The 15,713-nt window shown below is 69.5% G+C and overlaps 2 protein-coding genes across 2 annotated transcripts in view; one reads left to right on the top strand and one right to left on the bottom strand.

Moving 5' to 3' along the window:
* Window positions 1–916: 916 nt before the first annotated feature.
* Window positions 917–8,623, bottom strand: LMF2 (lipase maturation factor 2; the record flags this gene model as incomplete). The annotated part of the gene is made up of 8 exons (XM_084280918.1): window positions 8,518–8,623; window positions 6,457–6,710; window positions 4,356–4,384; window positions 3,182–3,378; window positions 2,396–2,574; window positions 1,543–1,681; window positions 1,111–1,245; window positions 917–1,022 (listed from the first exon to the last, which is right to left on the bottom strand). Coding segments are annotated over exons 1-8 (1,136 nt in total), but the record flags the coding sequence as incomplete, so codon positions are not given.
* Window positions 8,624–8,700: 77 nt separating this feature from the next.
* NCAPH2 (non-SMC condensin II complex subunit H2) overlaps window positions 8,701–15,713 on the top strand; it is a 17,377-nt gene continuing 10,364 nt past the window's right edge. The window contains exons 1-7 of the mRNA XM_084280919.1: window positions 8,701–8,722; window positions 11,562–11,725; window positions 12,856–12,957; window positions 13,989–14,044; window positions 14,529–14,604; window positions 15,331–15,399; window positions 15,518–15,597. Of these exons, the coding sequence (XP_084137045.1) occupies window positions 11,618–11,725; window positions 12,856–12,957; window positions 13,989–14,044; window positions 14,529–14,604; window positions 15,331–15,399; window positions 15,518–15,597 (491 nt within the window). The 5' untranslated portion in view covers window positions 8,701–8,722; window positions 11,562–11,617. The remainder of the gene's footprint in view (window positions 8,723–11,561; window positions 11,726–12,855; window positions 12,958–13,988; window positions 14,045–14,528; window positions 14,605–15,330; window positions 15,400–15,517; window positions 15,598–15,713) is intronic.

Raw genomic sequence — 15,713 nt, 5'->3', positions numbered from 1 at the left:
GGGGGCAGGGACGCCCCGGCTGCACCCCAATCCAGGGTGTCCCCTTGTTACGGGGTGCAGGGAACCCCCGCTGCACCCCAATCCAGGGTGTCCCCTCATTACGGGGTGCAGGGACCCCCCACTGCACCCACATCCAGGGTGTCCCTGTGCTCCAGGGTGCAGAGACCCCCCAGCTGCACCCACATCCAGGGTGTCCCCTCATTACGGGGTGCAGGGACCCCCCACTGCACCCACATCCAGGGTGTCCCCTCGTTACGGGGTGCAGGGACCCCCCACTGCACCCAAATCCAGGGAGTCCCCTCGTTACAGGGTGCAGAGATCCCCCCGCTGCACCCACATCCAGGGTGTCCCCTTGTTCTGGGGTGTCCCTGTGCTCTGGGGTGCAGAGACCCCCTGGCTGCACCCCAATCCAGGGAGGCCCCTCATTACAAGGTGCAGGGACCCCCCCGCTGCACCCAAATCCAGGGAGCCCCCTCGTTACGGGGTACAGAGACCCCCCAGCTGCACCCAAATCCAGGGTGTCCCCAAGCTCCAGGGTGCAGAGACCGCAGCCCCATCCCACCCCCCCTGCAGCATCCCACCCCCAGCTCCATCGCACCCCCCCATGCAGCATCCCACCCCCTCCAGCCGCATCCCACCCCCTCAGCCCCATCCCACACCCCCCCAGCCCCATCCCACCCCCTCAGCCCCATCCCACCCCCCTCAGCCCCATCCCACCCCCCTCCAGCCCCATCCCACCCCCCTGCAGCCCCATCCCACCCTCCTCCAGCCCCATGCTCTGGTTCCCAGCCCTGCAAGGCTGCTCCCCCTGCACCCACCCTCTCAGTGCACCACCAGCCCCCCCCCCCCACCAGCTGTGCCCCCAGGGACACCCCCACCCCCACCCCCGACAGCCCAGCACCCCCGACCCCCCCACCTGTACAGGGCGACCAGGATCTCCCAGGAGAGCGAGAGGAAGCCCAGCCCCACCAGCGGCAGCGTCACCGCCCGCAGCCACGTCGTGAACTCGTGGTAGGTGAAGGCTGCAGCAAGAGGGGGTCACCCTGCAGCCTCCTCACCCCTGGGGGAGGGGGGGGTATGGGGGCTCCAAAGGGCAGGGCTGGGACCTACCCACTTTGGAGTCCAGCTGCTTCTTCTCCCAGTTGATCTCCAGGCTGAAGGACTGGACGCCCCAGTAGAGGAGAAAGCCGTAGGTGCTCAGCTCGGTCAGGGTGGAGAGCAGGGACCCCAGGCTGGGCGGCCAGGCTGCGGCACAGCGGGCTGGCTGAGCTCCTGGGGAGGGGCTGAGCCCGGCCCCCTGCCACCCAGCAGCATGGGCTGAGCCAACCCCCACAGCAGGGACCCCCACGCTGCTTTGGGGGGCCCTGGCTGGAGCCCCCAGGGGTGCAGAGCCCTGTCCCGGGATGGGGTGAGGCGGCCGTGCTGGCACCGGCTCCCAGGGCTGCACAGGGGTGGTGGGTGGTGCTGGCCTGACCCCTCCCCAGCCCCAGCACAGCAGAGAGGGGACCCCTCCCCTCCAAACCAGGGTGCCTGGGTGCTCACCACTGGCCTGCTTCTTCTTGGCACGGCCCAGCCAGCGCCCCACGTGCTCCTCATCCAGCAGGGAGAAGGCCAGGACGATGGTCAGCATGTTGAAGAAGTTGTAGTTCCCCGTGAGGATGATGAGGGTCTGCAGCAGGACCTGGGGAGAGGCACAGGGAAGGCTGGGGGGGAGGGTTGCCTGCCCTGGGGGGGAGGGTTGCCTGCCCTGGGGGGCACCCCACTGAAGCACAGCACCCCAGAGCTGGGGGAAGGAGGAGTCCTGCCTGCCAGGGCCCGCTGAGCCCGTCCTGCCCGGGGAGGGAGAGGAGAAGGAGAGGGGAGGGGAGGGAGGATCCCAGCCTGGTCTGGGCTGGGAGGGACCCCAAGGGTCCCAGAGCTCCTGCCTGGGGCCACAGGATCCCAGAATCCCAGCCTGGGCTGGGCTGGGAGGGACCCCAAGGGTCCCAGAGCTCCTGCCTGGGGCCACAGGATCCCAGAATCCCAGTCTGGTCTGGGCTGGGAGGGACCCCAAGGGTCCCAGAGCTCCAACCCCCTGCCACAGGCAGGGCCACCAACCTCCAGGCCTGGAGCTACACAAGGGTGCCCAGGGCCCCAGCCAACCTGGCCTTGGACACCCCCAGGGACGGGGCACCCACCCCCTCTCTGAGAGGGCAGGGGCAGGGCAGGGGGTCCCGTCTCTGAGAGGGCAGGGTCAGGGCAGGGGGTCCCGTCTCTGAGAGGGCAGGGTCAGGGCAGGGGGTCCCGTCTCTGAGAGGGCAGGGTCAGGGCAGGGGGTCCCGTCTCTGAGAGGGCAGGGGGAAGGGGCAGGGTCAGGGCAGGGTCAGGGCAGGGGGTCCCGTCTCCGCGCTCCCACCTGGCTGTAGAAGGCGCAGAGCCGGAGGCGCCGCAGGGGCGCGAAGAAGAGGAGCGGGGCGGCGATCTCGATGCCGTAGGTGGCCACCACGCTCAGCTTCTGGAACCAGACCGGGAGCTGGTGGGCGAACCAGGCGCCCGGCGTGGGGATGCACTGCGTCTCGTAGTGATAGGTGAGAGCTGGGGGCACAGGGGGGCTCAGGGGGGCTCGGGGGGGCTTGGGGGGACACGGCGCGGACGGGGGAGCGCAGGAGAGGGGCTGGCAGCAGCCCCCCAGCTGCCTTTTGGGGGGCTCAGGGGGGCACAGGGGGGTTCAGGGACACAGCGTGGCCAGGGTGAGCGCGGGGGAGGGGCCGGCAGCAGCCGCCCCAGAGCCCCCCAGCTGCCTTTGGAGGGCTTAGGGGGGTACAGGGGGGTTCAGGGGGCCTCAAGGACACAGCTCAGCCGGGGGAGTGCAGGGGAGGTGCCAGCAGCAGCTCCCCCAGAGCCCCCCAGCTGCCTGTGGGGGGCACAGGGGGGCACAGGGGAGCTCAGGGGGGGCTCAGGGACACAGCTCAGCTGAGGGAGCACAGGAGCGGTGCCAGCAGCAGCCCCCCCAGAGCCCCCCAGCTGCCTTTGGGGGGCTTAGGGGGGCACAGGGGGGTTCAGGGGGGCTCAGGGACACAGCTCAGCCGGGGGAGCGCAGGAGCGGTGCCAGCAGCAGCCCCCCCAGAGCCCCCCAGCTGCGTCTGGGGGGGCACAGCCCGAGGTGTGGGGTGCTGCCCCTGCTGCCCCCCGCCCCCCTCACCCGTGAGCCCCCACCAGGTGGGGCAGCGGCTGGTCAGCTTCACCACGCCGGAGGCGAACATGAGCCGGAAGAGCAGCCAGCGCACCAGCCAGAAGGTGACGGCGTCGTGGGGGCGCCAGGCCGGGGACCCCCTCCTCAGCAGGCGCAGGGGGGCCACCAGCACCGCCAGGAACCCCGCCTCCAGCAGCAGGCTGTCCCTGGGGGGAGCGCTGCTGAGTCCCACCGCCACCCCGGGGCACGCAGACCCCCTCGGTGGCCCCATCGGCGCCCTGGGGCTCGGCCGGGCCCCAGAGACCCCAGCATGGGACCCCTGGAGCCCCCGGCACAGAGACCCAGCATGGGACCCCCGGTTCCCCCAGCATGGGACCCCTGGTTCCCCTAGCACAGAGCCCCCAGCTCCCCTAGCATGGGAACCCCAGCATGGGACCCCCAGCTCCCCCAGCATGGTACCCCCAGCACAGAGACCCCAGCTCCCCCAGCATGGAGCCCCCAGCATGGGACCCCCGGCTCCCCCAGCATGGGACCCCCAGCACAGACCCCCCAGAGCTCCCAGCATGGGACCCCCAGCACAGAGCCTCAGCTCCCCCAGCATGGGACCCCCAGCATGGGACCCCCAGAGCCCACAGCACAGACCCCCCAGAGCCCCCAGCACGGAGCCCCAGCTCCCCCAGCATGGGACCCCCAGCATGGGACCCCCAGAGCCCCCAGCACAGACCCCCCAGAGCCCCCAGCACGGAGCCCCAGCTCCCCCAGCATGGGACCCCCAGAGCCCCCAGCACAGACCCCCCAGAGCCCCCAGCACAGACCCCCCAGAGCCCCCAGCATGGGACCCCCAGCATGGGACCCCCAGAGCCCCCAGCACAGACCCCCCAGAGCCCCCAGCACGGAGCCCCAGCTCCCCCAGCATGGGACCCCCAGAGCCCCCAGCACAGACCCCCCAGAGCCCCCAGCACGGAGCCCCAGCTCCCCCAGCATGGGACCCCCAGAGCCCCCAGCACGGGACCCCCAGAGCCCCCAGCATGGGACCCCCAGCTCCCCCAGCATGGGGCCCCCAGCACATAGCCCCCAGCACAGAGCCCCCAGAGCCCCCAGCATGGGACCCCCAGCACAGACCCCCCAGAGCCCCCAGCACGGAGCCCCGGCTCAGCCCCCTGCCCCGGCAGAGCCCACTTACCACTGGAAGTAGAGGAAGACCTGCCCCACCTGCAGAGAGAGGGAGGGGCGCGGTGAGAACAGCCCCTTCCCCAAGCCCAGCCCCGCGGGGAGGGGCAGAGGGCCGAGGGGCGGCTGCTGACCCCTCCCAGCGCCCTCCCAGTGCCTCCAGCAGCTCCTCTGCCTGGTCTGGGCTGCGGCCCGGGGACGCCACGGTGGCAGCACCCCCGGGGCAGGGAGGGACAAGGATGCTCGGCCCGGGGCACCCGGGACCACCCAGCTCCAGCCCCGCGGGCGGGAGGGCAGCAGCCCAGGGCCGGGGGGCTGCAGGGGGGCTCCCCACTCCCCCCGGCGCTGGTCTCTGCCCGCAGCCGGGCCGGGGCCGCAGGGGAGGAGGGGACGCTGCCTCCAGCATCCCCTTAAAAGGCAGCGAGGGAGGGAGGGAGGGAGCCACGTACACCAACCACCCGGCACCCTCCGGGCCGGGCAGGAGCCGGCCGGGCCCGGCCACGGGAGCCGGGTCCTCTCCCTGCTGAGACAGGGGGTCGTCGGGACCCCCAGAGCTCCCCCCTGCCCCTCCCCAGGCCCCAGCTGCTGGGCAGGGCTTGGCCGTGTGCTGGGGATAACCGTGCTGCAGGGCAGCCCCGGCATGGGGGACACCCTGCTCCCACAGCCAGCACCCCCTGCACCCCCCCAGAGCCAGCACCCCCTGCACCCCTGCCAGCACCCCTCCCACAGCCAGCACCCCCCTGCAACCCGCCCCCCCAGAGCCAGCACCCCCCTGCACCCTGCTCCCACAGCCAGCACCCCCTGCACCCCTGCCAGCACCCCTCCCACAGCCAGCACCCCCCTGCAACCCGCCCCCCGAGCCAGCACCCCCTGCACCCCTCCCACAGCCAGCACCCCCTGCACCCCTGCCAGCACCCCTCCCACAGCCAGAATCCCCCCTGCAACCTCCCCCCACAGCCAGCACCCCCCTGCACCCCTCCCAGAGCCAGCACCCCCTGCACCCCTGCCAGCACCCCTCCCACAGCCAGCACCCCCCTGCAACCCCCCACCCCGAGCCAGCACCCCCTGCACCCTGCTCCCACAGCCAGCACCCCCCTGCAACCCCCCCCAGAGACAGCACCCCCTGCACCCCATCCACAGCCAGCACCCCCCTGCACCCCTCCCCCAGCCAGCACCCCCTGCACCCCTCCCAGCACCCTCCCCAGGGCCCGAGCCCGGGCAGGCAGGACTGGGCAGGGCCACCAGCATCCCCCGTGCCCGGGCTGCCCGCCAGCTCCTCCCCAGGGTCACAGCTGCCCCTGAGAGGGATTTCCAAGCACACAGCTGGGGCCTTTCCCTCTGACTCCCCGGGTTCCAGAGGGAACAGAACCCTCCTCCTCCTCCTCCTCCTCCCCCAGCCTGTGCAGGTGGCCTCTGCCTCACGCCAGCCGGTACCAGCCCCGGGGAGCCCAGAGCTCTCCCAGGGTGCAGAGAAAGGGCCTGGCACTGGGCACAGGGGCCCTGGGAGGGCTCAGTGAGGCTGGGGAACGTCACCCCCTGCCCTCCCCAGAGCTCCCAGCACCAACCTCCCAGAGTGCCCAGGCTGGAAAAGCCCTGGGAGCCCCTGGAGTCCAACTGTTCCCATCCTGAGCTGCCCCAGCTCCCTGAGCACCTCATCTCCCCTCTGTTCAACACCCCCAGGGCTGGGGACTCAGCCCCCTCCCTGGGCAGCCTGTGCCACAGCCCCACAGCTCTGCCAGGGAAGAACTTTGCCCTCCCAGCTGAGCTGACCCTGCCCTGGGGCAGCTTGAGCCCATTGCCCCTCGGCCCAGCTCCTGGCCCCTGGCTGCAGAGACCATCGCCCACCTCTCTGCACCCTCCTGCCAGGGCAGGGCAGGGGGGAGAAGGGCTCCCCTCAGCCTCCTCTTGCCCAGGCTCAGCACCCCCAGCTCCCTCAGCCGCTCCTGGGAAGCTTTGCTGCTCTCCAGCCCCTTCCCCAGCCTGGCTGCCCTTCTCTGCCCTGACTCCAGGACCTTGAGGGGGTTGAGCTCAACGATCCCTCAAGTTCCCATCCAGCCCCAGCAGCTCCACACCCTCCTTACAGCAACAAAACCCCAAACCCAGCATCCTCCTACCTGGTAGAGCGACAGATAGAACGCCCTGAGCAAGGCAAAGACCAGGCTGTCCCTCAGGGGCTCGAACACCAGGGCACCCAAGGACAAGACCACTCCGAGAAGGCACAGCAGCTCCATCCCCAGCTCGGTGTCCAAGCCCAGGTAGGGGCCCAGCCAAAGGAGGGTGGGGAAATCCCTCAGCTGCTCCCAGAGCCCCTTCCCGCTCAGGCGCAGCACTCTGCGGGCAGGCAGGATCCCATCCCTCCCGTAGAGGCCTGGAAAAGGGGTGGGGGGTGATGAGGATGGAGAAGGGGGGGAGGGCAGGGGGTGGGCATCCAGCAGGGCCGGGGGGGGGGGTTGCCCAGGCTGAGGTGGGCGCCGGGGGGAAGCTCAGCTTCCCCCCGGCGCCCACCTCAGCCTGGGCACCCCCCCACCCCCAGCCCCACCTCACCTCACCCCGCTGGCCTCAGGCCTGAGCAACCCCCAGACCCAGCCTGGCCAGGCCTTGCCTCAAGCCCAGCCCCCACCCCCCAACCAGACCCAGCCTGGCCTCACCTCACCCCTCTGTTCCTGCCCCCCACCCCCAACCCAGCCCGGCCTCCCTGGGGTGTGTGCAATGAGGGAGGGGAAGGCAGTGAGGTGAGAGGCTGCCAGCCCCCCTCACACCGCTGGCCTCAGGCCTGGGCAACCCCCAGACCCATCCCAGCCTCGCCTCACCCCTCTATCCCAGCGCACCCCAGCCCAGCCCATTCTCCCCACTGCCTTACTGGGGATCTGTACCCAGAGGGAGGGGAAGGCAGCGAGGTGAGAGGCTGCCAGCCCCCCTCACACCACTGGCCTCAGGCCCAGGCCCTCCCACCCCAACCCAGCCTGGCCTCACCTCACCCCTCTGTCCCAGCCCCCCCCTGGCCCAGCCCAGTCTCCCCACCACCTTACTGGGGATCTGTGCATAGAGGGAGGTAAAGACAGTGAGGTAAGAGGCTGCCAGCCCCCCTCACACCGCCAGCTTGGCCATTCCCTGCCTCAGGCCCAGGCCCCCCCCACCCCAACCCAACCCGGCCTGGCCTCACCTCACCCCTCCATCCCAGCTCCCCCCACAACCCCCGACCCAGCCCAGCCTCCCCACCGCCTTACTGGGGATCTGTATGTAGACAGAGGGGAAGGCAGCGAGGTGAGAGGCTGCCAGCCCCCCTCAGACCACCATCCTGGCCTGGTCTCACCTCAGGCCCAGGCCCCCCCCCACCCCCTGACCCATCCCAGCCTGGCCTCACCCCTCCATCCCAGCGCACCCCATCCTGCCCCAGCCTCCCCACTGCCTTACTGGGGATCTGTATGTAGAGGGAGGTGAAGGCAGCGAGGTGAGAGGCTGCCAGCCCCCCTCACACCGCCGGCCTGGCCTGGCCTGGCCTCGCCTCAGGCCTGGGTCTCCCCCACACCCCCTGACCCAGCCTGGCCTCGCCTCACCCCTCTGTCCCAGCGCACCCCATCCTGCCCCAGCCTCCCCACTGCCTTACCAGGGATCTGGATGTAGAGGGAGGTGAAGGCAGCAAAGTAAGAGGCTGCCAGCCCCCCTCACACCACCGGCCTGGCCTGGCCTGGCCTCGCCTCAGGCCCGGGCCCCCCCCACCCCAACCCAACCCATCCCAGCCCCACCTCACCCCTCTATCCCAGCACACTCCATCCCGCCCCAGCCTCCCCACTGCCTTACTGGGGATCTGGATGTAGAGGGAGAAGAAGGCAGCGAGGCAAGAGGCTGCCAGCCCCCCTCACACCGCCGGCCTGGCCCTGCCTTGCCTCAGGCCTGGGTCTCCCCCACACCCCGTGACCCAGCCTGGCCTCGCCTCACCCCTCTATCCCAGCACACCCCAGCCCAGCCCATCCTCCCCACTGCCTTACTGGGGATCTGTACACAGAGGAAGGGGAAGGCAGTGAGGTGAGAGGCTGCCAGCCCCCCTCACACCACCATCCCGGCCTGGCCTCGCCTCAGGCCCGGGACCCCCCCCCCCCGACCCAGCCCCCCCCCTCGCCTCACCCCTCGGTCCCAGCCCCCCCCCTCCCGCCCCAGCCCCCCCCCCGCCTCACCGGGGACCTGCCCGTAGAGCGAGCCGAAGGCGGCGAGGTAAGAGGCTGCCAGCCCGGCCAGGAAGAGCGAGCGCGGCCGCAGCGGCGGGTCCCCCATGGCGGCGAGACGGGCGGGGGGGGGGAAGCAGCCCCGGGCGCCGTGACGTCAGCGCGCATCGCGCGTCAGCGCGTTGGGCGGGAAACGCGAAAATGGCGGCGGGGGGCGGTGAGAGGCCGAGAGCGGGAGAGCGGGAGCGGGGCCGGGATAACGGGGCCGGGGGGCCGGGGGGCCGGGGCCGGGATAACGGGGCCGGGGGGCCGGGGCCGGGAGAGCGGGGCCGGGATAACGGGGCCGGGATAACGGGGCCGGGGGGTCGGGGCCGGGGGAGCGGGGCCGGGGGAGCGGGGCCGGGGCCGGTGAGGGTGAGGGGGCGCCGGGGCCGGGAGAGCGGGGCCGGGGGGAGCCGGGCCGGGGCCAGGGGAGCGGGACTGGGGCTGGGGGAGCGGGGCCGGGGCCGGGGCCAGGGGAGCGGGGCCGGGGCCGGGGGAGCGAGACTGGGGCTGGGGGAGCGGGGCCGGGGCCGGTGAGGGGGCGCCGGGGCCGGGGGAGCGGGACTGGGGCCGGGGCCGGGCAGCGGGGCCGGGGGAGCGGGGCCGGGGCCGGGGAAGCGGGACTGGGGCCGGTGAGGGGGCAGCGGGGCCGGGGCCGGGGCCGGGGATGGGGATGGGGATGGGATAGCGGGACTGGGGCCGGGAGAGTGGGGCCGGGATCGGGATCGGGATAACGGGGCCGGGGGAGTGGGACTGGGGCTGGTGAGGGGGCAGCGGGGCCGGGGCCGGGGATGGGGATGGGGATGGGGATGGGATAGCGGGACTGGGGCCGGGAGAGCGGGGCCGGGATCGGGATCGGGATAACGGGGCCGGGGGAGTGGGACTGGGGCTGGTGAGGGGGCAGCGGGGCCGGGGCCGGGGATGGGGATGGGGATGGGATAGCGGGACTGGGGCCGGGAGAGCAGGGCCGGGGCCGGGAGAACGGTGCAGGGGATGGGGATGGGGATGGGAGAGCAGGGCCAGGATCGGGATACCAGGGTTGGGGCAGTGGGGCCGGGACCAGGAGAGCGGGGCCGGGGCTGGGGCTGGGGCTGGGAGAGCGGGGCCGGGATTGGGATTAGCGGGATCGGGATTAGCCGGGCCAGGGCAGTGGGGCCAGGGCCAGGGATGGGAGAGCGGGGCCGGGATCTGGGATTGGGGTTGGGGTCGGGAGTGGGGCCGGCATCGGGATTCGGGGTCTCGGCCGGGATCCAGGGTCAGGGTCCGGGATTCAGGATCCGGGATGGGGCCGGGGTCTGGCTGGGGCTGACGTCAGGGCTGGGATCAGAGGCTGGATCTGTACGTGATCGGGGTGGGATCTGGGGCTGGGATCAGGGTCAGGATCAGGACAAGATCGGGGCTGGGATTTGGGATCGGGGCTGGGATCCAAGATCAGGGTCATGGTTGGGGCCGGCATCAGGTTCAGGATCTGGGATTAGGGGCAAGATCAAGGTTAGGATCCAGGATGGATCCTTGATTTGGGGCTGGGATCTGGGCTGGGATCAAGGATTGGGGCTGGGATCCAGGATCAAGGTCGGGATCAGGGTCAGGATCAGGACCAGCATTGGAGCTGGGGTCAGGGTCAGGATCTTTGATTGGGGCTGGGATCTGAGATTGGGGTCGGGATCCAGACCAACACTGGGGCTGGGATCCAGGATCTAGGCCAGGGGCTGGGATTGGGAATGGGATTGGGGTCAGAGCCTGGGTCCAGCATCAGGGGCGGAATCTGGGATCAGGGTCAAGATCAGGGCTGGGATCCAAGATCAAGGCTGGAATCTGGGCTGACATCAGGGCTGGGATCTGGGATCAGGGCCAGGATCCAAGATCGGGATCTGGGATTGGGGCCGGGATCAGGACCAGGATCTGGACCAGGATCCAGGATTGGGTGGGATCTGGGATTGGAGCTGGGGCCTGGATCTGGGATTGAGGATGGGATCCAGGCTCAGGGTCAAGATCAGGGCCAAGATCTGGGATCGTGGTCAGGTTTGGGATGGGGATCTGGGATCAGGGTCAGGTTTGGGATGGGGATCAGGGTCAGGTTTGGGATGGGGATCTGGGATCAGGGTCAGGCTTGGGATGGGGATCAGGGTCAGGGTCAGGTTCGGGCAGGTGCTCACACTGTCCAGGCTGTTTGTGTGGAGCTCCAGCCCTGCTGCCCAGGGGTGCAGGATGCCTGTGGGGCTGAGGGAGACCTGGGGGGCTGGCGGGGGGGCTGATCCCTTCCCCCAGTAAGGAGGGATGAGAGGAAACAGCCTCCTGTTGTGCTGGGGAGGTTTGGGCTGGAGCTCAGGGGAAGCAGCTTCCCCAGAGGGCTGTGGGTCACTGGGATGGGCTGCCTGGGGCAGGGGAGTCCCCATCCCCATCTCCCCATCCCCATCTCCCCATCCCCATCCCCATCTCCCCATCCCCATCTCCCCATCCCCATCTCCCCATCTCCCCATCCCCATCTCCCCATCCCCATCTCCCCATCCCCATCCCCATCTCCCCATCCCCATCTCCCCATCCCCATCTCCCCATCCCCATCCCCATCTCCCCATCCCCATCTCCCCATCCCCATCTCCCCATCCCCATCTCCCCATCCCCATCTCCCCATCCCCATCTCCCCATCCCCATCTCCCCATCCCCATCTCCCCATCCCCATCTCCCCATCCCCATCTCCCCATCCCCATCTCCCCATCCCCATCTCCCCATCCCCATCTCCCCATCCCCATCTCCCCATCCCCATCTCCCCATCCCCATCTCCCCATCCCCATCTCCCCATCCCCATCCTGGGGGGCTGATCCCTGGGGATGGGGGCTCGGGGTGGGGTGGGCTCAGCAGGGCTGGGTCAGCGCTCGGGCTCGACACCCTCGGGGGTCTTTTCTGCCCCAAAACCTCCTGTCTCTCTCCCCGTGGAGCTCAGGACTCTCTGCCAGCCCCCAGGACCCGGCTGTGCCGAGCCCCAGTGACCCCTGACCCTCAGGTGTCCCCCCCAGGACCCCCTATTTCGGACCAGGAGCTGTAACCCCCGGGAAGCCCCCGTGCTGCAGCCATGGAGGGGCTGGAGTCGCGCTTCCTGCACCTCCTGCAGCCCATCCAGGACCTCACCAAGAACTGGGAGGTGGATGTGGCTGCCCAGCTGGGGGAGTACCTGGAGGAGGTGAGTTTGGGGGGGTTTGAACTGGGAGGTGGATGTGGCTGCCCAGCTGGGGGAGTACCTGGAGGAGGTGAGTTTGGGGGGGTTTGAACTGGGAGGTGGATGTGGCTGCCCAGCTGGGGGAGCACCTGGAGGAGGTGAGTTTGGGGGGGTTTGAACTGGGAGGTGGATGTGGCTGCCCAGCTCGGGGAGTACCTGGAGGAGGTGAGTTTGGGGGGGTTTGAACTGGGAGGTGGATGTGGCTGCCCAGCTGGGGGAGTACCTGGAGGAGGTGAGTTTGGGGGGGTTTGAACTGGGAGGTGGATGTGGCTGCCCAGCTGGGGGAGTACCTGGAGGAGGTGAGTTTGGGGGGGGGGTTTGAACTGGGAGGTGGATGTGGCTGCCCAGCTCGGGGAGCACCTGGAGGAGGTGAGTTTGGGGGGTTTGAACTGGGAGGTGGATGTGGCTGCCCAGCTGGGGGAGCACCTGGAGGAGGTGAGTTTGGGCGGGGGGTTTGAACTGGGAGGTGGATGTGTCTGCCCAGCTCGGGGAGTACCTGGAGAAGGTGAGTTTGGGGGGGGGGTTTGAACTGGGAGGTGGATGTGGCTGCCCAGCTGGGGGAGTACCTGGAGGAGGTGAGTTTGGGGGGGTTTGAACTGGGAGGTGGATGTGGCTGCCCAGCTGGGGGAGTACCTGGAGGAGGTGAGTTTGGGGGGTTTGAACTGGGAGGTGGATGTGGCTGCCCAGCTGGGGGAGCACCTGGAGTAGGTGAGTTTGGGGGGGGGGTTTGAACTGGGAGGTGGATGTGGCTGCCCAGCTGGGGGAGCACCTGGAGTAGGTGAGTTTGGGGGGGGGGTTTGAACTGGGAGGTGGATGTGGCTGCCCAGCTGGGGGAGCACCTGGAGGAGGTGCGTTTGGGGGGGGTTTGAACTGGGAGGTGGATGTGTCTGCCCAGCTCAGGGAGTACCTGGAGGAGGTGAGTTTGGGGGGGGGGGTTTGAACTGGGAGGTGGATGTGTCTGCCCAGCTCAGGGAGTACCTGGAGGAGGTGCGTTTGGGGGGGGTTTGCCTCCAGCCCTGGGTGGGGGGCTTCCCTCCTGCGCCCCGGAGCGCTGCTGACAGGTGTCCCCCTCTGCCTCGGCGTTGCTGCTGCAGCTGGACCAGGTCTGCATCTCCTTTGACAACGGCAGAACCACCATGAACTTCACCGAGGCGGCTCTGCTGATCCAGGGCTCCGCCTGTGTCTACAGCCGCAAGGTGAGGGAGCTGCGGGGGCCCCGGCCCTGCCACCCTGCCTGTGCCCCCAGCCCTCTGCCAGGCCCCCAGCTCTTGGGGAGGGGGCTGCTGCTCCAGGGGTGGGGGTTTGGAACACTGGGATGTGGTGAGGGCTGATGGAGATGGGGGGGGGTGTAAATTTGGGGCTCCCTTTGAGCACATCAGGGGCTGGAGGACTGGAGCAGAGTGGGAATGTCGCTGTTTCCTTGGGGGGTGGGAAACAGACCCCCACTTCCCCAAGCCCGACCTCAGGATGGCTCAGGCAGCACAGAGGGCAGGGAGGAGTGAGCCAGCAGAGTGCCCAGGGGCCTGGCTTGTGTCAGAGCCAGCGTGGCCAGCAGGGCTGGGGAGGGGCTTGTGCCCCTGGGCTGGGCACTGGGGAGGCTGCAGCTGGAGTGCTGGGTCCAGTTCTGGGCTCTTCAGCACCAGAAGGACATGGGGGTCCTGGAGCGAGTGCAGAGAAGGGCAACCAGGCTGGGGAAGGGGCTGGAGAGCAGCAAAGCTTCCCAGGAGCGGCTGAGGGAGCTGGGGGTGCTGAGCCTGGGCAAGAGGAGGCTGAGGGGAGCCCTTCTCCCCCCTGCCCTGCCCTGCCCTGCCCTGCCCTGCCCTGGCAGGAGGGTGCAGAGAGGTGGGCGATGGTCTCTGCAGCCAGGGGCCAGGAGCTGGGCCGAGGGGCAATGGGCTCAAGCTGCCCCAGGGCAGGGTCAGCTCAGCTGGGAGGGCAAAGTTCTTCCCTGGCAGAGTTGTGGGGCTGTGGCACAGGCTGCCCAGGGAGGGGGCTGAGTCCCCAGCCCTGGGGGTGTTGAGCAGAGGGGAGATGAGGTGCTCAGGGAGCTGGGGCAGCTCAGGATGGGGTTGGTTGGACTCCAGGGGCTCAGGGGGCTTTTCCAGCCTGGGGGCTCTGGGATTGGGGGTGGGGGCTGCATCTGCTGGGTGAGCAGGGGGCTGCTTCACCCCGCTGTGGCTCTCCCAGGAGCTGCCTCCCCCTTCCCCAGACCACTCCTCTCTTGCAGGTGGAGTATCTCTACATGCTGGTGTACCAGGCGCTCGACTTGATCTCCAACAAGAAGTAAGCAGACCCCCCACACTGGGGGGGCTTTGCCAGGCGCTGGGGGACCCCTCACCCTGACTTCCTCCCCCCTCACCCTGATCTCTTTCCCCCACCCTGATCTCTCCCCTCCTCACCCTGATTTCTTCCACCCCACCCCGATTTCATCTCCCCCACCCCAAATTCTTCCCCCCTCACCCCACGGGTGGATCCTGACCCTGAGCTGTGTCCCCTGACCCCACGGATGGACCCTGACCCTGAGCCGTGTCCCCCTGACCCTGAGCTGTGTCCCCTCACCCCACGGGTGGACCCTGACCCCATGGGTGGACCCTGACCCTGAGCTGTGTCCCCTGACCCTGAGCTGTGTCCCCTCACCCCACGGGTGGACCCTGACCCTGAGCTGTGTCCCCTGACCCCACGGGTGGACCCTGACCCGTGTCCCCCTGACCCTGAGCTGTGTCCCCTCACCCCACGGGTGGACCCTGACCCGTGTTCCCTGATTCAGGAGGGAGAAGCAGCCCAGCTCCTTGGGGCAGGACGGCAAGGACGCCGATGCCACCTTTAGGGACAACACAGAGGAGGTGAGGGGGGCTTGAGGGGGGCCTGAGGGGGGGATTAGGGGGTCTCATGGGGTGTCTGTGCCCGTTGTGGTGTGGGGAGCCTGGTGGCTCCAGAGCACAGGCAGAGCTGGGACTGGCTGACAGGGCTGGACCCTTCCCATGGGAACAGGCACCTTCATCCCTCCCTCACACTCCTCCTGGCCCCTTGCTCTGCCCTTAGTGCCACTGGGCCTGTCCTGGTGTGTGTGGAGCAGCCATGGAGCACCCCAAATCCCCCCTGTCCTGGTGTGTGTGGTGCAGCCATGGAGCACCCCAAATCCCCCCCACCCTGGTGTGTGTGGTGCAGCCATGGAGCACCCCAAATCCCCCCCCTGCCCCATGTGTGTGTGGTGCAGCCATGGAGCACCCCAAATCCCCCCTGCCCCATGTGTGTGTGATGCAGCCATGGAGCACCCCAAATCCCCCCTGTCCTGGTGTGTGTGGTGCAGCCATGGAGCACCCCAAATCCCCCCCTGTCCTGGTGTGTGTGGAGCAGCCATGGAGCACCCCAAATCCCCCCTGTCCTGGTGTGTGTGGTGCAGCCATGGAGCACCCCAAATCCCCCCTGTCCTGGTGTGTGTGGTGCAGCCATGGAGCATCCCAAATCCCCCCCACCCTGGTGTGAGGTGCAGCCATGGGGCACCCCACATGCCCCCCACATCCCCCCACCCCAGGACCCCCCACCCACCGCCCGTGCTCTCTCCTCAGTTCCTCTCCCTGGATGACATCGACTCGGGCGAGGCCAACGTGGACATGAAGAGGGACCCTCAGCCCAACGTAAGGGGAGCTGCACCCCCCCTGTTCGGCCCCTCCCCGGGCCAGGGGTTCCCCAGCTGATTCTGGAAGGGGCCCGGGGTTGGTGCCTCCCCTGGGACCCCCCTGCCCCCCTTTGCAGGCCGTGAACATCGTCCCCCAGACCCCCATGTCCTTGGTGCCCCCGGAGGAGGCTGAGAAGAGAGACAACCCCCTGCTCAGGTGAACCCCCCCCCCCCAAAGCCCCCCTGTGGGTTCAGCTGTGCCCCCAGCCCCCCTGCTGCAGTAGGGTTGGGCTCTCCCCACCCCTCAGCTGAGGAGGGAGCCGCTTCCCAGTT

The sequence above is a fragment of the Gallinula chloropus genome (genome assembly GCF_964237585.1).
Source record: "Gallinula chloropus genome assembly, contig: HAP1_SCAFFOLD_502, whole genome shotgun sequence".
Taxonomy (NCBI): Eukaryota; Metazoa; Chordata; class Aves; order Gruiformes; family Rallidae; genus Gallinula; species Gallinula chloropus.
This window is presented reverse-complemented; position numbering and strand designations above follow the sequence as displayed.